Raw genomic sequence first — 27,350 nt, forward strand, 5'->3', positions numbered from 1 at the left:
GTCTCACTCAGTCTCACTCTCTCCCACTCTCACTCAGTCTCACTCTCTCCCACTCTCACTCAGTCCCACTCTCTCCCAGTCTCACTCAGTCTCACTCAGTCTCACTCTCACTCAGTCTCACTCTCTCCCACTCTCACTCAGTCTCACTCTCTCCCACATCTCACTCAGTCCCACTCTCACTCAGTCCCACTCTCACTCAGTCCCACTCTCACTCAGTCCCACTCTCACTCAGTCCCACTCTCACTCAGTCTCACGCTCTCCCACTCTCACTCAGTCTCACTCTCACTCAGTCTCACTCAGTCTCACTCAGTCTCAGTCTCACTCTCTCCCACTCTCACTCACTCCCACTCTCTCCCACTCTCACTCAGTCTCACTCTCTCCCACTCTCTCCCACTCTCACTCTCTCCCACTCTCACTCTCTCCCACTCTCACTCTCTCCCACTCTCACTCTCTCCCACTCTCACTCTCTCCCACTCTCACTCTCTCCCACTCTCACTCAGTCTCACTCTCACTCAGTCTCACTCTCTCCCACTCTCACTCAGTCCCACTTTCTCCCAGTCTCACTCAGTCTCACTCAGTCTCACTCTCACTCAGTCTCACTCTCTCCCACTCTCACTCAGTCTCACTCTCTCCCACTCTCACTCAGTCCCACTCTCACTCAGTCCCACTCTCTCCCAGTCTCACTCAGTCTCACTCAGTCTCACTCTCACTCAGTCTCACTCTCTCCCACTCTCACTCAGTCTCACTCTCTCCCACTCTCACTCAGTCTCACTCTCTCCCACATCTCACTCAGTCTCACTCAGTCCCACTCTCACTCAGTCCCACTCTCACTCAGTCCCACTCTCACTCAGTCCCACTCTCACTCAGTCCCACTCTCACTCAGTCTCACTCTCTCCCACTCTCACTCAGTCCCACTCTCACTCAGTCTCACTCTCTCCCACTCTCACTCAGTCCCACTCTCTCCCAGTCTCACTCAGTCTCACTCTCACTCAGTCTCACTCTCTCCCACTCTCACTCAGTCTCACTCTCACTCAGTCTCACTCACTCCCACTCTCACTCACTCCCACTCTCTCCCACTCTCACTCAGTCTCACTCTCACTCAGTCTCACTCTCTCCCACTCTCACTCAGTCTTACTCTCACTCACTCCCACTCTCTCCCACTCTCACTCACTCCCACTCTCACTCAGTCTCACTCTCTCCCACATCTCACTCAGTCCCACTCTCACTCAGTCCCACTCTCACTCAGTCCCACTCTCACTCAGTCCCACTCTCACTCAGTCCCACTCTCACTCAGTCCCACTCTCACTCAGTCCCACTCTCTCCCACATCTCACTCAGTCTCACTCAGTCCCACTCTCACTCAGTCCCACTCTCACTCAGTCCCACTCTCACTCAGTCCCACTCTCACTCAGTCCCACTCTCACTCAGTCTCACGCTCTCCCACTCTCACTCAGTCTCACTCTCTCCCACTCTCTCCCACTCTCTCCCACTCTCTCCCACTCTCTCCCACTCTCTCCCACTCTCTCCCACTCTCTCCCACTCTCTCCCACTCTCTCCCACTCTCAGTCTCACTCTCAGTCTCACTCTCAGTCTCACTCAGTCTCACTCAGTCTCACTCAGTCTCACTCTCTCTCTCTCACTCAGTCTCCCACTCTCCCACTCTCCCACTCACTCTGTCCCACTCTCACTCTGTCCCACTCTCACTCTGTCCCACTCTCACTCTGTCCCACTCTCACTCTGTCCCACTCTCACTCTGTCCCACTCTCACTCTGTCCCACTCAGTCCCACTCTCTCCCACTCTCACTCAGTCTCACTCTCTCCCACTCTCACTCAGTCTCACTCAGTCTCACTCTCTCCCACTCTCACTCAGTCTCAGTCTCACTCTCACTCAGTCTCACTCTCACTCAGTCTCACTCTCTCCCACTCTCACTCAGTCTCAGTCTCACTCTCACTCAGTCTCACTCTCTCCCACTCTCACTCAGTCTCACTCTCACTCTCTCGCACTCTCACTCAGTCTCACTCTCTCCCACTCTCACTCAGTCTCACTCTCTCCCACTCTCACTCAGTCTCACTCTCACTCAGTCTCACTCTCTCCCACTCTCACTCAGTCTCACTCTCACTCAGTCTCACTCTCTCCCACATCCCATTCAGTCTCCCTCTCTCCCACACTCCCCCTCTCATGTCATTCAGTCTCACTCCCTCCCTCTCTCATTTCACACAGGCTGCACATGGCCCTGTAACCGTGTGACAGTGTAACTACAGGGAGTCATAGGCTGTAGAGGGGACTGTAACACTGTGAAAGTGTAATGACAGATAGTCACAGGCTGTACAAAGTGAAACTACAGGGATTTACAGTCTCTACAGGGGACTGTAGCACTGTGATAGTGTAACTACAGGTTGTCACAGACTGTACAGGAGACTGTAGAACTGTGACAGTATAACTACAGGTTGTCTCAGGCTGTATGTGGGTCTGTTTACTGTGACAGGCTGTACGGGGACTTAACACAGTGACAGTGTAACTACACGAAGCCGCCCGCTGTACGTGGGTCTGTAACATTGTGACAGTTGAACTACGTGTAGTCGCAGGCTGCACAGGTGACTGTAACACTGTGACAGTGTAAATACAGATAGTCACAAGTTGTACAAGCGTCTGTAGCACTATGACTGTGTAACTACATATAGTCACAACTTGTGCAAGGGTCTGTCGTACTGTGGCAGTGTAACTCCAGATAGTCACAATCTGAACAGGGGACTGTTGCACCGTGATAGATAAGTACAGGTAGTCATAGGTGGTACAGGGGACTGTAGCACTGTGACAGTGTAACTACAGGTAGTCACAGGACGTACAGGAGATTGTAGCACTCTGACAGTGTAGCTATATGTAGTCTCTGGCTGTACAGGCGACAGTAACACTATGACTGTGTAACTACAGGTAGTCACAGGCTGTACGGGTGACTGTGGCACTGTGGCAGTGTAACTACAGATTGCCACAGGCTGTACAGTGATCTGTAGCACTGTGGCTGTCTCGCTACAGAGAGTCACAGGCTGTACAAGTGACACTAACACTGTGACAATGTATCTACAGATTTTCACAAGCTCTATAGGGGACTGAAACTCAGTGTCATTGTAAATGCATACAGTACACAGTGGGACTGTAGCACTGTGACAGTGTAACTACAGATACTCTCTGGCTGTACAGACGGCAGTAACACTGTGACTGTGTAACTACAGGGAGTCCCAGGCTATAAAGGGTACTGTAACACTGTGTGAGTGTAACTACAGGTAGTCACAGGCTATACAGGGGACTGTGGCACTGTGACAGTGTGACTACAGATAGTTTCTGGTTGTTCAGGTGACAGTAACACGGTGACAGTGTAACCAGAGGGTGTCACAGGCTGTAAAGGGGACTGTAACATCGTGTGCGTGAAACTATAGGGAGTCTCAGGCTTTACAGAGGCCTGTAGCACTGTGACTGTGTAACTACAGATAGTCACGGGGTGTACATAGATCTGTAGTACTGTGAAAGTGTAACTACAGATAGTCTCTGGCTGTCCAGGCAACAGGAACACTAACAATGTGACTACAGGGAGTCTCAGGTTGTACAGGGGACTGTAGCAATGTGACAGTGTAACTACAGGTTGTCACAGCCTGTACACGAATCTGTAGCACTGTGATAGTGTAACCACAAGTTGTCACAGACTGTACAGGGCACAGTAACACTGTGACAGTGTAACTACAAGTAGTCACAGGCTGTACATTGGTCTGTAACACTGTGACAGTGTAGCTACTGATAGTCGCAGGCTGTACAGGGGACCGCAGCACTGTGACAGTGTAACTACAGGTAGTCACTAACTGTAGGTGGGTCTGTAACACTGTGAAAGTGTAACTACAAATAGTCACAGGCTGTACAGGGGGCTGTAACACTATGACAGTGTAACTACAGATAGTCACAGTAGAACACACAAAAAACATACCGGAAATACTGGGGAACCATGGGTCTAATGAGCTTGAGTAATTAATATTAGTAAAGAAAAAGTACTGGAGAAATTAATGGGACTAAAAGCCACAAATCCCCTGGCCCTGATGGCCTCCATCTTAGGGTTTTAAAAGAGGTGGCTGCAGAGATAGTGGATGCATTGGTTTTGATCCTCCAGAATTCCCTAGATTCTAGAACGGTCCCCGTGGTTTGGAGGGTCGCAAATGTAACCCTGCTATTCAAGAAAGGAGGGAGAGAGAAAACAGGGAACTACAGGCCAGTTAGCCTGACATCAGTAGTCAGGAAAATGCTGGAATCCATTATTAAGGACATGGTAACAGGGCACTTAGAAAATCATAATATGATTAGGCAGAATCAACATGGTTTTATGAAAGGGAAATAGTGTTTGATAAATCTATTCGAGTTTTTTGAGGGTATAACTAGCAGGGTAGATAAAGGGGAACCAGTGGATGTCGTATATTTGTATTTTCAAAAGGCATTCGATAAGGTGCCTCACAAGAGGTTGTTACACAAGATCAGGGCCCATGGGATTGGGGATCATATATTAGCATGGATTGAGGATTGGTTAATGGACAGAAAACAGAGAGTAGGAATAAACAGGTCATTTTCAGGTTGGCGGGCTGTAACTAGTGGGGTGCCACAAGGATCAGTGCTTGGGCCTCAGCTATTTACAATCTATATTAATGACTTAAATGAAGGGACCGAGTGCAATGTATCCAAGTTTGCTGATGATACAAAGCTAGGTGGGAAAGTAAGCTGTGAGGAGGATGCTAAGGACGCTAAATTGGGCCGTGTAACACCCGTTGTTTTGGCGCTAAACGGCCTCTCTGATATCCAAGATGGCTTCTTGGATCTGCACACATGTTTCCAGCGTGACGTGCGCCAGACGCCATCTTGGTATAAGAATCATGTAAAGTAGGGAGAAAAAGGCTTCAATCAGAGTGCTACGCTGATTTAAAGTGATCGACACCATTTTGGGACTTAACGCTCAACTCAACGCACAGTCTTAACCCCGACCATCTGAACGTGTCTCAGAGTGCCTGGAGGACCCCCCCACCAGCACAATTTAAAGGGATCATGTAGGATTTACAGGTTGGTGGCTGGATTATTGCTTCTGGCTGCCCAGACATTTGTAACTGTTTTTGGAGGTCTCCTAGACTTGAATACTAGGACGTGGGGACATAGCCCAACATTTAGAGCCAGGTCATGCAGGAGTGAAGTTAGGAAATGCTTCTACACGCAAATGGTGGGAGACGTTTGGAACGCTGTTCTCCAGAGAGCAGTTGATGCTAGCTCACTTGTGAAAGTTAAATCTGAGATTAATAGATTTCTGTGAACCAAGGGTATTAAGGGAATGGGGCTAAGGTGGGTATATGGAGTGAGGTCACAGGTCCACCATGATCTCATTGAATGGTGGAACAGGCTCGAGGGGCTAAAGGCCACGGCCACTTGCTGTCTCCTGATATCCGCCACCTTCTCCTGCAAGAAAGCGGGACGTATATCTGGATGATGTGCCTGTCATGGTTGAATAGCTGTCAGTGTGTGTGGCCTGTGAGTTGTGGGTGGGCGGCTTGCAACAGTGGTAATGTGTAAGGGTGAGAGGAAGCATCTGAGTGGAAGAGTTGAGTACTGATGGAAAGAGTTTATTGGTATGTGGGTGATGGGGGTGTAGTCCGTGGTGCAGTTGGTAGGAGACGTCACTTGACAGTTCACCTCACTCACCTTGACCACTCATGTCAAAGCATTGAACTTCTTCCTGCACTGCATCCATGTTCATGATGCTGTGTGTCTGGCATTGACTTCGTCCCCCGCTGCCTCCCACTGCCTTTTGGATATATTCAGTGTTCAGTTCCATTCACAACCCCTCAAATAATGAAGCAGTCCGAGCCCGCATGCAGCAAGACCTGGACAACATCCAGGCTTGGGCTGATAAGTGGCAAGTAACATTCGCACCAGATAAGTGCCAGGCAATGACCATCTCCAACAAGAGAGAGTCTAACCACCTCCCCTTGACATTCAACGGCATTACCATCGCCGAATCCCCCACCATCAACATCCTGGGGGTCACCATTGACCAGAAACTTAACTGGACCAGGCATATAAATACTGTGGCTACAAGAGCAGGTCAGAGGCTGGGTATTCTGCGGCGAGTGACTCGCCTCCTGACTCCCCAAAGCCTTTCCACCATCTACAAGGCACAAGTCAGGAGTGTGATGGAATACTCTCCACTTGCCTGGATGAGTGCAGCTCCAACAACACTCAAGAAGCTCGACATCATCCAGGACAAAGCAGCCCGCTTGATTGGCACCTCATCCACCACCCTAAACATTCACTCCCTTCACCACCGGCGCACTGTGGCTGCAGTGTGTACCATCCACAGGATGCACTGCAGCAACTCGCCAAGGCTTCTTCAATAGCACCTCCCAAACCCGCGACCTCTACCACCTAGAAGGACAAGAGCAGCAGGTACATGGGAACAACACCACCTGCACGTTCCCCTCCAAGTCACACACCATCCCGACTTGGAAATATATCGCCGTTCCTTCATCGTCGCTGGGTCAAAATCCTGGAACTCCCTTCCTAACAGCACTGTGGGAGAACCTTCACCACACGGACTGCAGCGGTTCAAGAAGGCGGCTCACCACCACCTTCTCAAGGGCAATTAGGGATGGGCAATAAATGCTGGCCTCGCCAGCGACACCCACATCCCATGAATGAATAAAAAAAAATATCTGGAGGGCCTCTTGCCCCCCCACTGCGGATACAGGATGTCCCTCCTTCTGTCCACCTCTTGCACCAAGGTCTCTAGAGCACCAGCAGAGAACCTTGGTGCACGCACTCTCACAGGCCTGGTACCAACTCAGATCGGCAGATTGGTGAGGTCTGGCGTGCAGATTGGAGGATGTGGGATTTAGTAGTGCGCAACCTTTATTCAATGTTGTAACATAACTCATCAGTGTGTAAACATAGGGATGGGATCTGCATCTGTGTTTTACGTGTGCGATGTCTGATCTCTGTTCAGACTCCGTGCAGACAGTCGACTGTTATTTTCAGCAAATAACAGGTACCAGCTACCTTTAAGAGATTTCTAAGAGACAGCCTGCCTTTAAGAGATTGAGGCTCCCCTGGTGGTGGAAAGTATGAATTGCATTGATTCCATGTGCAAGGCCTGAAAAGGAACGCAGATTGCAGGTGAGTCCTCGGGTGGGCCCAAACTTGTGTCCTGCCTGCGCAGGGCCATTGGGCGTGGGGTAATAGCATATCACGCTACCTACGCCCAAAAACAGCCCCTATCGAATTTCTCCCCCAAAGAGTCTGCAAAGGGATATCGAAGGTTAAGTGAGTGGGCGAGAAGGTGACAGATGGAGTATAATGTGGGGAAATGTGAGGTTATTCACTTTGGTAGGAAGAATAGAAAAACAGAGTATTTTTTAAAAGGTGAGAGACTAAGAAATGTTGGTGTTCAGAGTGATTTGGGTGTCCTTGTATACAAATCGCAGAAAGTTAATGTGCAGGTACAGCAAGCAATTAGAATCACAGAATCATAGAATAGTTACAGCACATAAGAAGGTCATTGGAGCAATCCAGTTAGTCCCACTCCCCCGCTCTTTCCCGGTAGGCCTGCAAATTTTTTCCCTTCAAATATTTATCCAATTCCTTTTTGAAGGCCACGATTGAATCTGCTTCCACCGCCCTTTCAGGCAGCGCATTCCAGATCATAACAACTCGCTGAGGGAGGTAAGGAATTGGTACTCAGTAAATTAATGGGACTCAAGGCGGATAAATCCCCTGGACCTGATGGCTTCCATCCTAGGGTCTTGAGGGAAGTGGCAGTAGGGATTGTGGATGCTTTGGTAATAATTTTCCAAAATTCTCTGGACTCGGCAAAGGTCCCGGCAGATTGGAAAACTGCTAATGTAACACCGTTATTTAAAAAGCGTAGTAGGCAGAAGGCTGGAAATTATAGGCCAGTTAGCCTAACATCTGTGGTGGGTAAAATTTTGGAATCTATTATTAAGGAGACAGTAGCGGAACATTTGGATAAACATAATTTAATAGGACAAAGTCTGCATGGCTTTACGAAGGGGAAGTCATGTCTGACAAATTTGCTTGAGTTCTTTGAGGACATAACGTACAGGGTGGATAAAGGGGAACCAGTGGACATAGTGTATTTAGACTTCCAGAAGGCATTCGACAAGGTGCCACATAAAAGATTATTGCTCAAGATAAAGAATCACTGGATTGGGGGTAATATTCTGGCATGGGTGGAGGATTGGTTATCTCCACATCATATCTAACAGGAAGCAGAGAGTTAGGATAAATGGTTCATTCTCGGACTGGCAACCAGTAGCCAGTGGTGTTCCGCAGGGGTCGGTGCTGGGTCCCCAACTCTTCACAATCTATATTAACGATTTGGAGGAGGGGACCGAGTGTAACATATCAAAGTTTGCAGATGATACAAAGATGGGAGTGAAAGTGAAGAGTGAGGAGGACATAAAAAACCTACAGGGGGATATAGACAGGCTGGGTGAGTGGGTGGAGATTTGGCAGATGCAATACAATATTGGAAAATGTGAGGTTATGCACTTTGGCAGGAAAAATCAGAGAGCAAGTTATTATCTTAAAGGCAAGAAACTGGAAAGTACTGCAGTACAAAGGGATCTGGGGGTCCTAGTGCAAGAAGATCAAAAAGTTAGTATGCAGGTGCAGCAGGCGATCAAGAAGGCCAACGGAATGTTGGCTTTTATTGCTCGGGGGATAGAATATAAAAACAGGGAGGTATTGCTGCAGTTATGTAAGGTATTGGTGAGACCGCACCTGGAATACTGCATACAGTTTTGGTCTCCATACTTAAGAAAAGACATACTTGCTCTCGAGGCAGTACAAAGAAGGTTCACTCGGTTAATCCCGGGGATGAGGGGGCGGACATATGAGGAGAGGTTGAGTAGATTGGGACTCTACTCATTGGAGTTCAGAAGAATGAGAGGCGATCTTATTGAAACATTTAAGATTGTGAAGGGGCTTGATCGGGTGGATGCGGTAAGGATGTTCCCAAGGATGGGTGAAACTAGAACTAGGGGGCATAATCTTAGAATAAGGGGCTGCTCTTTCAAAACTGAGATGAGGAGAAACTTCTTCACTCAGAGGGTAGTAGGTCTGTGGAATTTGCTGCCCCAGGAAGCTGTGGAAGCTACATCATTAAATAAATTTAAAACAGAAATAGACAGTTTCCTAGAAGTAAAGGGAATTAGGGGTTACGGGGAGCGGGCAGGAAATTGGACATGAATTTAGATTTGAGATTAGGATCAGATCAGCCATTCCTTATTTCTTATGTTCTTATAATTGGCCTCACTCCTCCTCTTACTACCCGTTTACTGTTTACATGCCTATAGAAGACTTTTGGATTCCCTTTTATGTTCACCACCAGTCTATTCTCATACTCTCTTCTTTGCCCCTCTTATTTCCTTTTTCACTTCCCCTCTAAACTTTCTATATTCAGCCTGGTTCTCACTTGTATTATCAACCTGACATCTGTCATACGCCCCTTTTTTTCTGCTTCATCTTACTCACTATCTCTTTCGTCATCCAGGGAGCTCTGGCTTTAGTTGCCCTACCTTTCTGCCTCGTGGGAATGTACCTAGACTGTACCCGAATCATCTCCTCCTTATAGGCTGCTCACTGTTCAATTACAGTTTTGCCTTCCAATCTTTGATTCCAATTTACCCGGGCCAGATCCGTTCTCATCCCATTGAAATTAGGGAGGCAAATGGTATGTTAGCCTTTATTGCAAGGGAGTTGGAGTATAAGAGCAAGGAGGTCTTGCTGCAATTATACAGGGCTCTGGTGAGATCACACCTGGAGTACTGTGTACAGTTTTGGTCTCCTTAACTATACTTGCTGTTGAGGCGGTGCAATGAAGGTTCACTAGATTAATACCTGGGATGAGAGGGTTGTCCTATGAGGAGAGATTGAGTAGAATGGGCCAATCCTCTCTGGAGTTTAGAAAAATGAGAGGTGATCTCATTGAAACATATAAAATTCTTAGAGGGCTTGACAGGGTCAAGGCTGATTCCACTAGAGTCTAGAACTAGAGGTCATAGTCTCAAGATAAGGGGTCGGCCATTTAAGACTGAGATGAAGAAAAATTTCTTCACTCAGAGGGTTGTGAATCTTTACAATTCTCTACCCCGGAGGGCTATAGATGCTCAGTCGTTGAGTATATTCAAGACTGAGATCGATAGATTTTTGGATACTAAGGGATTCGAGGGATATGGAGATCGGGTGGGAAAGTGGAGTTGAGGTTGAAGATCAGCCACGATCTGATTGAATGGTGGAGCAGGCTCGAGGGGCCGTGTGGCCCACTCCTGCTCCTATTTCTTATGTTCTTATGTCACAGGCTGTACAGTGGTCTGTAGCACCGTGACAGTGTAACGACAGGGAGTCAAAATCTGTACAGGTGCCTGTAATACTGAGACAGTGTAACTACAAATAGTCACAGGTTGCATTGAAGGGACAATTGGTTTACATGTTAGTTTAGAAGCCCTTGTTGCTATTGGTAACGGGACCTTTCCCTCCTCACCCATTAAAAGCCTGGGTTTCAGTGACACTGGTCTTGGTCTCACTGGAGCCGAGGATGGGATCTTTAGTCTACATCACCCCCTTGTGGGGATGGTGAACACTGCACACCATCGTCACCTCTCCGTCTGTCACTCCCCCCCAAACACTGCCATCTCTCCCCTCCTCACCTCAGGGCGCTGACTCTCGCTGGGGTTCGTGTCCATGGTGATAGCAGTCCTGTCCCTGACAGTGGTGACGGGGCGGTCAGACGGAGGTGACGGGACGGTCAGACGGAGGTGACGGGGCGGTCAGACGGAGGTGACGGGGCGGTCAGACGGAGGTGACGGGGCGGTCAGACGGAGGTGACGGGGCGGTCAGACGGAGGTGACGGGGCGGTCAGACGGAGGTGACGGGACGCTCAGACGGAGGTGACGGGACGGTCAGACGGAGGTGACGGGACGGTCAGACGGAGGTGACGGGGCGGTCAGACGGAGGTGACGGGGCGGTCAGACGGAGGTGACGGGACGGTCAGACGGAGGTGACGGGGCGGTCAGACGGAGGTGACGGGACGGTCAGACGGAGGTGACGGGGCGGTCAGACGGAGGTGAGACGGCTGAAGACTTGCGGGGTCATGGGTCCTTGACATACATAATAAACCTGATCAACCAAAGTCCCCCCGACACTGACCCAGGGGTAATCCCCCCCCTCCCCCCCGACACTGACCCAGGGGTAATCCCCCCCCTCCCCCCCTACACTGACCCAGGGGTAATCCCCCCCCCTCCCCCCCGACACTGACCCAGGGGTAATCCCCCCCTACACTGACCCAGGGGTAATCCCACCCCGACGCTGACCCGGGGGTAATACCCCCCCCCTCCCCCCCGATGCTGACCCAGGGGTAGTCCCCCCCCCCTCCCCCCTGACACTGACCCAGGGGTAGTCCCCCCCGACACTGACCCGGGGTAATCCCCCCTCCCCCCCGACGCTGACCCAGGGGTAGTCCCCCCCCCTCCCCCCTGACACTGACACGGGGTAATCCCCCCGACAGTCCTCTGCTATCTACTGTGTCCTTCTCAGGCCTGGTTCCATTATTATTACAAACTTCTCCCTCTGCTCCCTGAGGGGACGGTAAGGATTTTGCTGCCCACTTCCTTCAGCCTGATTGGGTTTTCCTCAGATGGGCCGTGCCCACTCCCATCTCCCCCTCCTCAATGGACCTGGCTCCTCTGCTCCATCGTCACTGGCACAGGTGCTGGCCCGGAATATTGTACTCACCCTATCCCTGGGGGGGAGGGTCTGTACCTGGGGAAGGCCCACCCTCCACCGCCCTCTCAAAGGCTCCATGGAATTTATAACAGAGAAAGCAAATCCACCCAGGGAAAGACAGCAAAGAAATCTATTTCATGATGGAAATAACTGGGCTGAGAGCTTTTGAGCAAGGGAACCTCTGCAGGTGTTGGCCATGGCTCAGTAAGTAGCACTCTCACCTCTAAGTCAGAAGGTCATGGGTTCAAGTCCCACTCCAGAGACTTGAGCACAGAATCCAGGCTGAGACTCCAGTGCAGTACTGAGGGAGTGCTGCATTGTCGGAGGTGCCGTCTTTCAGATGAGATGTTAAACCCAGGCCCCACCTGCCTTCTCAGGTGGACAGAAAATATTCCAGAGCAATATTTCAAAGAACTTATCCCTCAACCAACATCACTAAAAAACAGGATATCTGATTGTAGGATCTTGCTTTTTTTTTTATTCGTTCATGGGATGTGGGCGTCGCTGGCGAGGCCACCATTTATTGCCCATCCCTAATTGCCCTTGAGAAGGTGGTGATGAGCCGCCTTCTTGAACCGCTGCAGTCCGTGTGGTGAAGGTTCTCCCACAGTGCTGTTAGGAAGGGAGTTCCAGGATCTTGACCCAGCGACGATGAAGGAACGGCGATATATTTCCAAGTCGGGATGGTGTGTGACTTGTGGGGGAACGTGCAGGTGGTGGTGTTCCCATGTACCTGCTGCCCTTGTCCTTCTAGGTGGTAGAGGTCGTGGGTTTGGGAGGTGCTGTTGAAGAAGCCTTGGCGAGTTGCTGCAGTGCATCCTGTGGATGGTGCACACTGCAGCCACTGTGCGCCGGTGGTGAAGGGAGTGAATGTTTAGGGTGGTGGATGGGGTGTCAATCAAGCGGGCTGCTTTGTCCTGGATGGTGTCGAGCTTCTTGAGTGTTGTTGGAGCTGCACTCATCCAGGCAAGTGGAGAGTATTCCATCACACTCCTGACTTGTGCCTTGTAGATGGTGGAAAGGCTCTGGGGAGTCAGGAGGTGAGTCACTCGCCACAGAATACCCAGCCTCTGACCTGCTCTTGTAGCCACAGTATTTATATGCCTGGTCCAGTTAAGTTTCTGGTCAATGGTGACCCCCAGGATGTTGATGGTGGGGGATTCGGCGATGGTAATGCCGTTGAATGTCAAGGGGAGGTGGTTAGACCCTCTCTAGTTAGAGATGCTCATTGCCTGGCACTTGTCTGGCACGAATGTTACTTGCCACTTATCAGCCCAAGCCTGGATGTTGTCCAGTTCTTGCTGCATGCGGGCACGGACTGCTTCATTATCTGAGGGGTTGCGAATGGAACTGAACATTGAGCAATCAGCGAACATCCCCATTTCTGACCTTATGATGGAGGGAAGGTCATTGATGAAGCAGCTGAAGATGGTTGGGCCTTGGACACTGCCCTGAGGAACTCCTGCAGCAATGCCCTGGGGCTGAGATGATTGGCCTCCAACAACCACTACCATCTTCCTTTGTGCTAGGTATAACTCCAGCCACTGGAGAGTTTTCCCCTAATTCCCATTGACTTCAATTTTACTAGGGCTCCATGGTGCCACACTCGGTCAAATGCTGCCTCACCTCTGGAATTCAGCTCTTTTGTCCATGTTTGGACCAAGGCTGTAATGAGGTCTGGAGCCGAGTGGTCCTGGCGGAACCCAAACTGAGCATTGGTGAGCAGGTTATTGGTGAGTAAGTGTCGATTGATAGCACTGTCGACGACACCTTCCATCACTTTGCTGATGATTGAGAGTGGACTGATGGGGCGGTAATTGGCCGGATTGTATTTGTCCTGCTTTTTGTGGACAGGACATACCTGGGCAATTTTCCACATTGTCGGGTAGATGCCAGTGTTGTAGCTGTACTGGAACAGCTTGGCTAGAGGCGCAGCTAGTTCTGGAGCACAAGTTTTCAGCACTTTTGTCGGGATGTTGTCGGGGCCCATAGCCTTTGCTGTATCCAGTGCACACAGCCGTTTTTTGATATCACGGGGAGTGAATCGAATTGGAGACTGGCTTCTGTGATGGTGGGGATATCGGGAGGAGGCCGAGATGGATCATCCACTCGGCCCTTCTGGCTGAAGATGGTTGCAAACGCTTCAGCCTTGTCTTTTGCATTCACGTGCTGGACTCCGCCATCATTGAGGATGGGGATGTTTACTGAGCCTCCTCCTCCCGTTAGTTGTTTAATTGTCCACCACCATTCACGACTGGATGTGGCAGGACTGCAGAGCTTTGATCTGATCCGTTGGTTGTGGAATCGCTTAGCTCTGCTGCGGGCAAATTAGCTGCCATGTTTCTTCCATTACAACAGTGACTACACTTTATGCCTGTAAAGTGCTTTGGGACGTCCCGAGGTTGTGAAAGGTCTGATATAAATACAAGTCTTTTTTCTTTTCTAACCTGGGTTTGTAAAATGTTCAGTCAATAGGATTCCAATACTCGTTCTGTGAGGGCTTGTATCTCTCACTAATGGTGTGGTGGGTGAAATCTCTACCTTGGAGCAGCTGTGGTATATTCTTGAGTCAATTTGCTGTGTCACAGTGATGGGGGAGCTGCTATTGTGGGACTGCAGTCACATCAGAAAGCACACTCCAGGTCCCAGAATACCCTGGAGCAATGCCACAGGAGGGTTATTAGTCCCACCCTCTCACACCTCTGGAGTGTGTCCCAGGGCACTAACACGTCCCCAGGGTGAGTGACTATAGGGTGAAAACTTAACCTTTGGGCTCCTGCCCTGTAACACACTGCAGATGGTTCTCCCGCTTTCCATCTCTGGGGCCCACACACTGACCTCCCATTTCACACAACGGGAACACCACATTCTTTATGATGTCACAACAAACTGCTCGGACGTCACAGCAGAGTTTTAAATATAAATCTCCTTCATTCACAGAGTCACGGCTCAAAACACTCGAGCTCACCAGGTATCAACGGGGTGATCACAGGGTCTGTGGTGGGCCAAGGGAGGGTCCTGCCTGTTCATGGGGGGAGGGGGTGGAGAGAATGATCATGGACTCTGATGGTGGTTCAGAGGGTAGATGCAATGATGTGACACTGAGCCATAGGAACATAGGATCAGGAGGAGGCCATTCAGCCCCTCAAGCCTGCTCTGCCATTCAGTTAGATCCTGGCTGATCTGTATCTTAACTCCATTTTCCCGCCTTTGCTCCATATCCCTCGATACTCCTACCTAACAAAAGTCTATCGATCTCAGTCTTGAAAGCTCCAATTGACCCCAATATCCACAGCCTTCTGGGGGAGAGAGTTCCTGATTTCCACTACCCTGTGTGTGAAAAGTGCTTCCTGATTTCCCTCCTAAAGTTATGTCTCCTCGTTCTTAATTCCCCCACCATAGGAAATAATTCCTCTGTATCTACCCTATTGAATCCTTGTAACATTTTAAACACCTCAATCAGATCACCCCTCAATCTTCTAAACTCACGGGAATACAAGCCCAGACTACACAACAGACCCGAGTTCCATCGCTGGTTTGCAGGGAGCCAGTGAGGGTGGGTGTGTGCACACGTGATACACACCCTGGGTAAAGGCAGGATTGGGTGGCTATGATGCCCTCCATGATCAAATAGCCTGCAGGGCACAGGCACGAATGAATGGACATTTAGGCCAAGTACCAGAGAGTTACAAACTAAATAGATGAATGTCCTGACCAGCTCCATCATACTGGAGCCAGACTTGAACATCACCATTCCCTACTGAGCCAGCAAGCTTCTTTAGTGAAGAGCCTTCACATCCAGGGACACAGGAAGCTGGGAGTGAGGGGTATTACATAGAGTGTACAGCACAGAAACAGGCCATTCAGCCCATCGGGTCCATGCCAGTGTTTATGCTCCATACGAACCTCTTCCCACCCTTCTTCATCTAACCCCATCAACACATCCTTCTATTCCTTTCTCCCTCGTGTTTATCTGGCTTCCCCTTAAATGCATCTATGCTGGTCGCCTCAACTACTCCTTGTGGTAGCGAGTTCCACATTCTAACCACTTTCTGGGTAAAGAAGTTTCTCCTGAATTCCCTATTGGATTTATTAGTATTTTATATTTATACCCCTAGTTCTGGTCTCCCCCACAAGTGGAAACATCATCTCTACGTCCACCCTATCAAACCCTTTCACAATCTTAAAGACCTCTATCAGGTCACCCCTCAGCCTTCACTTTTCTAGAGAAAAGAACCCCAGACTGTTCAGCCTTTCCTGATAGCCATAACCTCTCAGATTTGGCATCAATTTGCAACCATCTTCAGCCAGAAGTGCCAAGTGAATGATCCATCTCGGCCTCCTCCCGATATCCCCACGATCACAGAAGCCAGTCTTCAGCCAATTCGATTCACTCCACGTGATATCAAGAAATGGCTGAGTGCACTGGATACAACAAAGGCTATGAGCCCTGACATCATCCCGGCTGTAGTGCTGAAGATTTGTGCTCCAGAACTAGTTGCGCCTCTAGCCAAGCTGTTCCAGTACAGCTACAACACTGGCATCTACCAGACAATGTGGAAAATTGCCCAGGTATGTCCTGTCCACAAAAAGCAGGACAAATCCAATCCGGCCAATTACCGCCCCATCAGTCTACTCTCAATCATCAGCAAAGTGATGGAAGGTAACATCGACAGTGCTATCAAGCGGCACTTACCAGTAACCTGCTCAGTTTGGGTTCCGCCAGGACCACTCGGCTCCAGACCTCATTACAGCTTGGTCCAATCATGGACAAAAGAGCTGAATTCCAGAAGTGAGGTATCATAGAATCATAGAAGGTTACAGAATGGAAGGAGGCCATTCGGCCCATCAGGTCCGTGCCGGCTCTGTGCATGAGCAACCCTGATAGTTCCACAGCCCCGCCCTATCCCCGTAGCCTTGCACATCTTTTCCCTTCAAGTACTTATCCAGTTCCCTTTTAAAGGCCATGATTGAATCTGCCTCCACCACCCCCTCGGGCAGTGCATTCCAGATCCTAACCATTCGCTGTGTAAAAAGGTTTTTCCTCATATCACCTCTGGTTCCTTTGTCAATCATCTATGTCCTCTGGATCTTGACCCTTCCACCAATGGGAACAGTTTCTCTCTATCCACTCTGTCTGGACCCTTCATGATTTTGAATACCTCTATCAAATCTCCTCATAACCGTCTCTGTTCCAAGGAGAACAACCCCAGCTTCTCCAGTTTATCCACGTAACTAAAGTCCCTCATCCCTGGAACCAGTCGAGTAACCCTAACCCTAACGCACATCCTTCCTAAAGTTTGGTGCCCAGAACTGGACACAATACTCCAGTTGTGGCCGAACCGGTGTTTTATAAAGGTTCATCATGACTTCCTTGCTTTTGTACTCTAGGCCTCTATTTATAAAGCCCAGGATCCCAAATGTTTTTTTAAACCGCTTTCTCAACCTGCCCTGCCACCTTCAACGATTTGTGCACATATACCCCCAGATCTCTCTGTTCCTGTACCCCTTTTAGAATTCTGCCCTCTAGTTTATATTGCCTCTCTTCATTTTTCCTACCGAGATGCATCACCTCGCATTTTTCCGCGTTAAATTTCATCTGCCATGTGTCCGCCCATTCCACCAGCCTGTCTATATCTCTTGAAGTCTATCACTATCCTCCTCACTATTTGCTCCACTTCCAAGTTTTGTGTCATCTGCAAATTTTGAAATAGTGCCCTGTACACCCAAGTCCAAGTCATTAATATATATCAAGAAAAGCAGTGGTCCCAGCACTGACCCCTGGGGAACACCACTGTACACCTCCCTCCAGTCCGAAAAACAACTGTTCACCACTAATCTCTGTTTCCTGTCCCTTAGCCAATTCTGTATCCATGCTGTTACTGCCCCCTTTATTCCATGGGCCGCAATCTTGATGATAAGCTTACCGTGCGGCACTTTATCAAACGCCTTTTGAAAGTCCATATACGCTACATTAACTGCATTGCCCTCATCTACCCTCTCCGGTACCTCATCAAAAAACTGTATCAAGTTGGTTAAACACAATTTGCCTTTACAAATCCGTGCTGGCTTTCCCTAATCAATCCACACTCGTCCAAGTGACTGTTAATTCTGTCTTGGATTATCGTTTCTAAAAGTTTCCCCACCACCGAGGTGAAACTGACTGGCCTGTAGTTGCTGGGTTTATCCTTACACACTTTTTTGAACAAGGGTGTAACATTTGCAATTCTCCAGTCCTCTGGCACCACCCCCGTATCTAAGGACGTTTGGAAGATTATGGCCAGTACCTCCGCAATTTCCCACCTTACTTCCCTCAGCAACCTAGGATGCTTCTCATCTGGACCGGGTGACTTATCTACTTTAAGTACAATTAGCCTTCCTAGTACCTCCTCTTTATCAATTATTAGCCCAACAAGTATCTTAACTACACCTTCCTTTACCGAGACTCTGGCAGCATCTCCTTCCGTGGTAACGACCGATGCAAAGTATTCATTTAATACCTCAGCCATCCCCTCTGCCTCCATGAGTAGGTCTCCTTTATGGTCCCTAATTGGCCCCACCCCTCCTCTTACTACCCATTTACTATTTACATGCCTGTAGAAGACTTTTGGATTCCCTTTTATGTTGTTCGCTAGTCTATTCTCATACTCTCTCTTTGCCCCTCTTATTTCCTTTTTCACTTCTCTTCTGAACTTTTTATATTCTGCCTGGTTCTCACTTGTGTTATCAACCTGACATCTGTCATACGCCCCTATTTTCCGCTTCATCATGTTCTCTGTCTCCTTTATCATCCAGGGAGCTCTGGCTTTAGTTGCCCTACTTTTCTCCCTCGTTGGAATCTACCTTGTCTGTACCCGAACCATCTCCTCTTTAAAGGCCTCCCACTGTTCAATTACAGTAACTGCCCTCGACATCAAGTCAGCATTTGACCGAGTGTGGCACCAAGGAGCCCTAGTAAAATTGAAGTCAATGGAATCAGGGGAAAAGCTCTCCAGTGACTGGAGTCATACCTAGCACAAAGGAAGATGGTAGTGGTTGATGGAGGCCAATCATCTCAGCCCCAGGACATTGCTGCAGGAGTTCCTCAGGGCAGTGTCCTAGGCCCAACCATCTTCAGCTGCTTCATCAATGAACTTCCCTCCATCATAAGGTCAGAAATGGGGATGGTCGCTGATGATTGCACAGTGTTCAGTTCCATTTGCAACCCCTCAGATAACGAAGCAGTCCGTGCCCACATGCAGCAAGACCTGGACAACATCCAGACTTGGGCTGATAAGAGGCAAGTAACATTCGCGCCAGATAAGTGCCAGGCAATGACCATCTCCAACAAGAGGGTCTAACCACCTCCCCATGACATGCAATGGCATTACTATCGCCGAATCCCCCACCATCAACATCCTGGCGGTCACCATTGACCAAAAACTTAATTGGACCAGCCACATAAATACTGTGGCTACAAGAGCAGGTCAGAGGCTGGGTATTCTGCGGCGAGTGACTCACCTCCTGACTCCCCAAAGCCTTTCCACCATCTACAAGGCACAAGTCAGGAATGTGATGGAATACTCCCCTCTTACCTGGGTGTAGCTCCAACAACACTCAAGAAGCTCGACACCATCCAGGACAAAGCAGCCCGCTTGATTGGCACCCCATCCACCACCCTAAACATTCACTCCCTTCACCACCGGCGCACTGTGGCTGCAGTGTGCACCATCCACAGGATGCACTGCAGCAACTCGCCTGAGAACAATATGGGAACACCACCACCTGTACGTTCCCCTCCAAGTCACACACCATCCCGACTTGGAAATATATCGCCGTTCCTTCATCGTCCTGGAACTCCCGACCTAACAGCACTGTGGGAGAACTGTCACCATACAGACTGCAGCGGTTCAAGGCAGCGGCTCACCACCACCTTCTCAAGGGCAATTAGGGATGGGCAATAAATGCTGGCCTTTCCAGCAACGCCCACATCCAATGAATGAATTTTTAAAAATCCTAGTAAATCTTTTTTGCCCCTTCTCCAGTGCTCCTACATTTTTTTTATAATGTGGAGACCAGAACTGTTCTCAATATTCCAAGTGTGGTCTGACCAAGGGTATATACAAGTTTAACATAACTTCTCTGCTTTTCAATTCTATCCCTCTAGAAATGAAGCCCAGTGCTGGGTTTGTTTTTTTTAAACGGCCTTATTAACCTGCATCTCTATTTTTAGTGATTTGTGTGTCTGTATCCCCAGATCCTCTACCCATTTAGACTTTTTATTTTCCAAGCAGTATGTGGCCTCCTTATTTTTCCTACCAAAATGTGCCATGTGATGGTTGTGGAATAAGTTGTCATAGACCGACCTTGAAGAAATGGGTCAGTGGTCTCAAAAGACAATCGATGTATTTGTGGAGAGGGGTGTGATTGAGGGGCAGGGTGAAGTGAGTAGGTGGGGGTGGTCTATGGAATGGTGGGTGTCAGTTTCTGAAAGTTCTCCATTCCTCCTGTACTCCCAGGTGCTGTTGACGGAGGTAATTCTGGTCAGTTTCAAACGAGGATATAACCTGCCTCTGCACACTCGCATGTTGAAAGAGACTTGCTTATATAGCGGCTTTCACTACCTCAGGATGACCCAAAGCGCTTTACAGCCAATGAGGTATAGTCACTCTTGTAATGTAGGAGACATGGCAGCCCGTTTGTGCACAGCAAGATCCCACAAACAGCAATGACTACAATTGTCCTCAGTGCCCCTGGGCAGGAAGTCGGGGTTCCTGGTCCTGATGAACATTCAACGCCCTCGATAGAAGCTTTGCTCACGAACCACGTGAGGGCAAGCAATTAATGGGGCTCAGGCTGCAAGGGTGGCCATTTAGGTGAGGAACCAGAGGGCTCCAGCACCTGGGAAACTGGAGCTCAGCAAAGGGTCGACGTCTTCAGGAGACGGAGGGAAATAATTTCAAAATTTCGTGTAGACTGAAGAAGATTGTGGAGGAAGGACTTTGATTACAAGTTTTCAACAGGCAGCCACACGTGCAGAGGTATTGGTCAGGTTTTTGTGTCCATCTCAAGCTTGGAGCTGGTAGTCTTGAAGGAATGATGCATTGTAGGAGGTGCTGGACTTTCTATCAGAATTAAAATGAAGCCCTGCCTATATTCCAGTGGATGCTAAAGATGCAGGATACGAACTGGTATCTGCCAGGGTTTGGGACAAGTTTTCTCCCTCAAATACCACACAAAAAAATTAACTGGTCATCCATCTTATGGTTAATTGCAGGAATTTGCTAGTATAAAATGGCTGCCACACATGTCTACATAACAAGTCACCAGACTTTAACGTAATTCATTGTGTGAAGTGATTTGAGATAATGCGATAAACATCATGTGCTAGGATCAAGAGGTGACATTCATATCAAAAGGTCATGAGTTCAAATCCCACTCCACAGAGTTCAGCACATAATCGACGCCGATTCTCCAGTGCAGTACTGAGGGAGTGCTGCACTGTCGGCGGTGCCGTCTTTCAGATGAGACATTACACCGAGGCCCTGTCTGTCTTCAGATGGATGTAAAAGATCCCATGCAGGGAGCAGGGAGTTCTCCCCGGAGTCCTGGCCAAATATTTACCCATCAACCAACCATCTTCAGCTGCTTCATCAATGACCTTCCCTCCATCATAAGGTCAGAAATGGGGATGTTCGCTGATGATTGCACAGTGTTCAGTTCCATTCGCAACCCCTCAAATAACGAAGCAGTCCGAGCCCGCATGCAGCAAGTCCTGGACAACATCCAGGCTTGGGCTCATAAGCAGCAAGTAACAATCACGCCAGACAAGTGCCAGGCAATGACCATCTCCAACAAGAGAGAGTCCAACCACCTCCCCTTGACATTCAACAGCATTACCATCGCCAAATCCCCCACCATCAACATCCTGGGGGTCACCATTGACCAGAAACTTAACTGGACCAGCCATATAAATACTGTGGCTACAAGAGCAGGTCAGAGGCTGGGTATTCTGCGGCGAGTGACTCACCTCCTGACTCCCCAGAGCCTTTCCACCATCTACAAGGCACAAGTCAGGAGTGTGATGGAATACTCTCCACTTGCCTGGATGAGTGCAGCTCCAACAACACAAGAAGCTCGACACCATCCAAGATAAAGCAGCCCGCTTGATTGGCACCACCTCCACCACCCTAAACATTCACTCCCTTCACCACCGGCGCACTGTGGCTGCAGTGTGTACCAATGACAGGATGCACTGCAGCAATTTGCCAAGGCTTCTTTGACAGCACCTCCCAAACCCGCGACCTCTACCACCTAGAAGGACAAGAGCAGCGGGCACATGGGAACAACACCACCTGCACGTTCCCCTCCGAGTCACACACCATCCCGACTTGGAAATATATCGCCGTTCCTTCATTGTCGCTGGGTCAAAATCCTGGAACTCCCTTCCTAACAGCACTGTGGGAGAACCGTCACCACACGGACTGCAGCGGTTCAAGAAGGCGGCTCACCACCACCTTCTCAAGGGCAATTAGGGATGGGCAATAAATGCCGGCCTCGCCACCGACGCCCACATCCAATGAACGAATTTTAAAAAAAAAAAAAACTAGAAAACAGATCAACTGGATATTTATCCAATTACTGTTTGTGGGACCTTGCTGTGTGCCAATTGGCTGCTACATTTCCTACAATAGTGCCGACACTCCAAAAATAATACACTGGTTGTGAAACGCTTTGGGATGTCCTGAAGTTGTGAAAGGCTCCGTACAAATGAGTTTTTAAGTGGTATATAAATAAGTCCATTCTGACCCAGGACATTTGGAGAGTTGGGACACTATCATCACTGCCATCAAAATCAACCATAAACAACTTTCAAACAGCTCATCACAATATTAAAACTTTATTTGAAACCACGTTTTGCTAAATCACATGGTCGCTGTAACAAATTCCTATCCAGCAACTTCTAGTGACTTAACAGATCTGACCAAATACAATACTAGGTTTGTTTGTATTTGCCCAAGGTCCTGGCTCTATATAACACAGACATCCAGCGTGTTTAATAGAAGTAAAATACTCTACGCTAACATTTAGAAACAGAATACAAGTTATTACAAAAATAACAGCATTTTCCCCATTGGAAAAACTGCTAATTTATGCAAAATTCTTTGAATGGATTAAAAAACTAAAAATTTGGCAGCTCCTGGAAAATTTTTAGCTTGTAACTCCATCAGGAATATTCTGAATTCAGCTTCACATTGGCAAGACCACGACAGGTTATCCTCAGCCTGACAGCTTTTAGCCCAGGTGTCAAACCTCCACCTTGGGACTCTGAACTGGACAAAAAGCCTCCTTTAGCACAGACACACAGCTTGTGTTAGCACCTTTGGTCCTGTTCACAGTGGAGCAAGAGCTTGGGAAAATGCAGCATGAGATTAACCACCCCCCCCCCCCCCCAAAACCGGGCAGGCAGTCTGACGGGGGTGAGCATTATGGGATGGGCACTGCCCTCCCCGTATTTTGGCTCATTTACAGATCCCCCGCAGTTTTTCTCCTCAGACGTCCCTCGGATTGTTTTGTTTGCCGGGCCCATTGAAAGCTTGACACCCCCTCCCTCCCCTTACCCCTCTCCCGCCACATTTGACACAGCATCAGCTGGTTATTCAACGGTGGAGGGCTTGAATCTGTTCTCACCCAGTGTCCCCACACACACTCTCTCTCTCTCTCTCCCCCCCACCCCCCTGGTGTCCCCAAACACACTCTCTCTCTCCCCTAATGTCCCCACACACACTCTGTTCTCTCTCTATCACTCTCTCCAGCAACGGGTTACTGGTTAATCAGGAGCACTGACTGATTTTTTTTGCCTGTACCCCAAATATCACGAGTGGAGACCCCTGGCCCCGGGAGCCATACTGACCCTGTTCTCTGATGAGGTGCCGTTGGTTCAGTGACGTGGATGACATTCGCCACCTCAAACTCAGTGCGACACTGCCCCCTCCTGGGCCTGGGCCGAATTTCTCTTCCAGAGCCACAGCAGCTAGACTGAGGGATTTTCAGCAAGTGATAAGAATCTCAGCTGTCAGATGTTTGGGGAGATTTTGCGTTGAGTTCTGTCGCATTAACAGAACCTCCAGGTTTTCAAATATAGACAGATCACAGCTCTTTAAGAATCCAAATATATTTAAGAAAGGAGCTGCTATTCTCAGTCAGTAGGTAAATTCACCACATCACTTCCAGGGCTTGACGGTCATTGTAAAGAGAAATTCGGTCCAGGCCCAGGAGGGGGCAGTGTAGCACTGTGCTTAAGAGGTGGGGAATGTGATCAGCTTCACTGAACTGAAGCTGAACAGGGTCAGTGAGGCTCCGGGTCACTGTCTGATCTCAGCTCCAGGGATTTAACGTTAAAAGGACCAAGGGAGGCAAGTTTGCTGGACTTGCTGGTTAACAGTCGGAGAGAAGACGAGGAGAGAGGACGAATGGAAGTGCTTGCTTCGAGTGAATCTTTAGCACTGTGTCCCAGCTGCACTCTGGTGCCCACCCTCACTATGTTGATTTGAGCTGGTGATCAAACACAGCAAGTTGGCAGCATGCCATGGGGTCATCGTGTCACTATCACTACACCACGGCTTCCATCTCACACGTGGCAAGCTGGTCACTGACCGGTCTCCCGGGGCGGGGGGGGAAGGACAGGAACCGTCCCAGATACACCATTCGCAGTAATTCAATACAGAAACAGTGTCAGAGCGGGTCACATGCCCTTCCCGGTCAGGGAACGGCACACAGCACTGTATGTTTAACGGTGCATCTACATGGGCTGGGTTCGAGCCAGGCTGGACCGGTTTACGCTGCTGGCTCCATTCAGGCTGGAACGCAGCTGTTTGGGAGGGAGGTCTGTACGTGCCCGGATACACAAGCCCCAGAGCACTCTCCCAAAGAACCATGGCTCTCGTTTACAGTCAGGAGAATCCAAAGCCCAGACACTTTGCAGACAAGGTTAAAAACCACACAGTATTTACATTCCATTAACAAACCAAAGTGTTCCAGGGGAGGGGTCGCCATCAGTGATGGGGGACCCTGGTCACTCTTCACCAGAGCCATCAGTGATGGGGGACCCTGGTCACTCTTCACCAGAGCCATCAGTGATGGGGACCCTGGTCACTCTTCACCAGAGCCATCAGTGATGGGGACCCTGGTCACTCTTCACCAGAGCCATCAGTGATGGGGACCCTGGTCACTCTTCACCAGAGCCATCAGTGATGGGGACCCTGGTCACTCTTCACCAGAGCCATCAGTGATGGGGACCCTGGTCACTCTTCACCAGAGCCATCAGTGATGGGGACCCTGGTCACTCTTCACCCCTCTGGCTCAGCAGTGCTCAGTCGAATGGAACATCGACTCCTGGCTGATCAGCTCAACTCAGCACCGACGTATTAGCACTTTAATGGTCAAACAACCTGTAAACAAGACTATAAAAAATATAGATGTACATATCCTTGTTCAGTCAGTGCAGAGAGTCAGGGAGCCAATTGGGAGGAGTAACTAAGTTAGAAGCGTGAAAAATGGAATTAACCTTAAAAAGGGCCAGTTATTAATCACCCGATCAGTTGTGACCAAGAATCTACTCTCTCCCCTCACACCAGGCCTGCTGTTTACTCCACAAATTTCCTGTGACTGCTAGCAAGTCACATACTAGCCCAGATCTACACAATCCACTTCTTGATTCACCATTTTGTTTTTAAAATGTGTAAACACAGAGCGAGAATTGTTCTGAGAGAAAGAACTGGTTAATGGCCAACTTGCCCCGCTCACCCACTGACCGACCGGGGCTTCTCCCATTCACCAACAGACCATGGGGCTTCCTCAATAGGATATTTTTCACTGACTAGATGGGGTCCAGCTAACCAGTTGCCCTGGAAATGGCACTGCATTGTTGAAGTACACAAGGAAACTGTACAAAGGGAAATGCTCGATACCCATCTCGACCAGTGAACCCTGTATCTGCTTAACCACTACCCTGGTTTTCACAAGAAGTAACCAAGTCCCCCTTGGTAAACCCTCCACAGCCACCAATCTGGCAGTTTCCACTTTAAATGCACCAGATCTGCCGGACTAATTTTGGCTACCTTTAACGAAACGGATTGCGGTCAGCAGTGAGAATTGCCGCACCGAGTCCCTGTTGTGGTTTAAACGTACACAGACCCTTTGCTTGCGTTGTGATAGCCCACACTGTGACCTGCTGGGCTGTGGAGGGATTGAAGTGCCAGAGTGGGTCAGATCGGAATGACTGGCTCCACAGTCTGCTATCAGGTCTCTTACCCACCCGGACCAGGAGTGGGACCCAGTGTGTCAAGAGACATCGTTTAAAACAGCTCAGTACAAAATCCAAATCCTTCTCATTTTGCACAGCAATCAGTTAGACAGAATCATAAAACAAAGTACAACACATTAAGACGATTTGAGGCAACGCTGTCCGTTTAAACTAGTTCTGAAGGGTGATTCGGGACGAGATTTTACTGCTGCTATTGTTTTAACAAGTTAGTTCTTACTGTAAAAATAAAACTTTGTTACCAGTAAACTGGAGAAGTCTGGCTGGGGAAGGAACAATTCACAGGCCACAGCAAACGAAGGAACTTTCATAGTGATTATTTAAAAAATTTTTTTAAAATTCTTTTTTTTTTAAAAAAAAGCGCCAATTCTGGTTCAGCCCAGAGGGTAACTAGCAGTTCACTATTGGGCAAATCGTTCCTTCAGCACTGCTGCTCAGCTAGAAGAGGTACACATTTTCCTTAAAAAGGTTCACGGACTTTTTTTTCCAATTTATGAAAGAACAGCCAGGATAGTGATAGAACTTGCTACGGTTCCACATTGGAGAGACACTGGGCACGATATGCAGCTTCCCGGGAAGCCAGTTAGAACGCCTAGCCTCCTGCCTTCGGGAATGTAAGGGTAGTTCACAAATACTGTACACTATTTTGTTGCCCTCCCTCCCCCAAAAAAAAATCTTCGGCAGGCTCAGTCTTTATATCGAGGTTCCGGGCAGCGTTCCTTCAGAGGAAGTAGTCAGCAACTGTCTTTTTGGCAGACACCCCTCGTGACTCCTGAGGGGCAGCTTCAAAAATTGTAAACTCCTTTTCCAGATGTTCATCCAATTCAAGTATCGCAGCAACATTTCCACACCTAGAGGAACACAGAATACAGTCAGCCCTGGGTAAATGAATCCAACAGGGAATGTTTAACTTTAAAACTTTAGTCATCTGATCAGCCCAAGAAGTTTTTAATAGTACTTGTCTTCAATAAAAATCTCATGCTTTTTCCCTCCAAGTTTTAAAATAGCAAAACAAACATAAGACTACTTAGTCTTATATAGTGTCTTTAATGTAATCTTTGTAGCAAATGTGTTTCAATAGGTTATCTGATCAGTTATCGCCTTTGTTGCTTGTAGGACCTTGCTCTGCACAAATCTACTGCTGCACTCACCTATAATAAAAGTAACTGCGCTTCTTGATCACTCTGATCTTAAAGCACTGTGGGACATCCTGAGGTGATCTATTTCTTTC

The 27,350-nt window shown here is 48.7% G+C and overlaps 1 protein-coding gene and 1 long non-coding RNA gene across 4 annotated transcripts in view; one reads left to right on the top strand and one right to left on the bottom strand.

Annotated features, from left to right (window-relative positions):
• Positions 1 to 27,350, top strand: part of LOC137341940 (uncharacterized) — a 78,111-nt gene that overhangs the window by 35,554 nt on the left and 15,207 nt on the right. The gene's annotated exons all lie outside the window — the stretch shown is intronic.
• LOC137341939 (serine/threonine-protein phosphatase 4 catalytic subunit) overlaps positions 22,681 to 27,350 on the bottom strand; it is a 63,733-nt gene continuing 59,063 nt past the window's right edge. For both annotated transcript variants that reach the window (XM_068005455.1, XM_068005456.1), the window contains exon 9: positions 22,681 to 26,970. In XM_068005455.1, coding sequence (XP_067861556.1) covers positions 26,841 to 26,970 — 130 coding nt within the window. In that variant the 3' untranslated portion in view covers positions 22,681 to 26,840. The remainder of the gene's footprint in view (positions 26,971 to 27,350) is intronic.

This window comes from Heptranchias perlo, chromosome 25 (genome assembly GCF_035084215.1).
Source record: "Heptranchias perlo isolate sHepPer1 chromosome 25, sHepPer1.hap1, whole genome shotgun sequence".
NCBI classification, from domain to species: Eukaryota; Metazoa; Chordata; class Chondrichthyes; order Hexanchiformes; family Hexanchidae; genus Heptranchias; species Heptranchias perlo.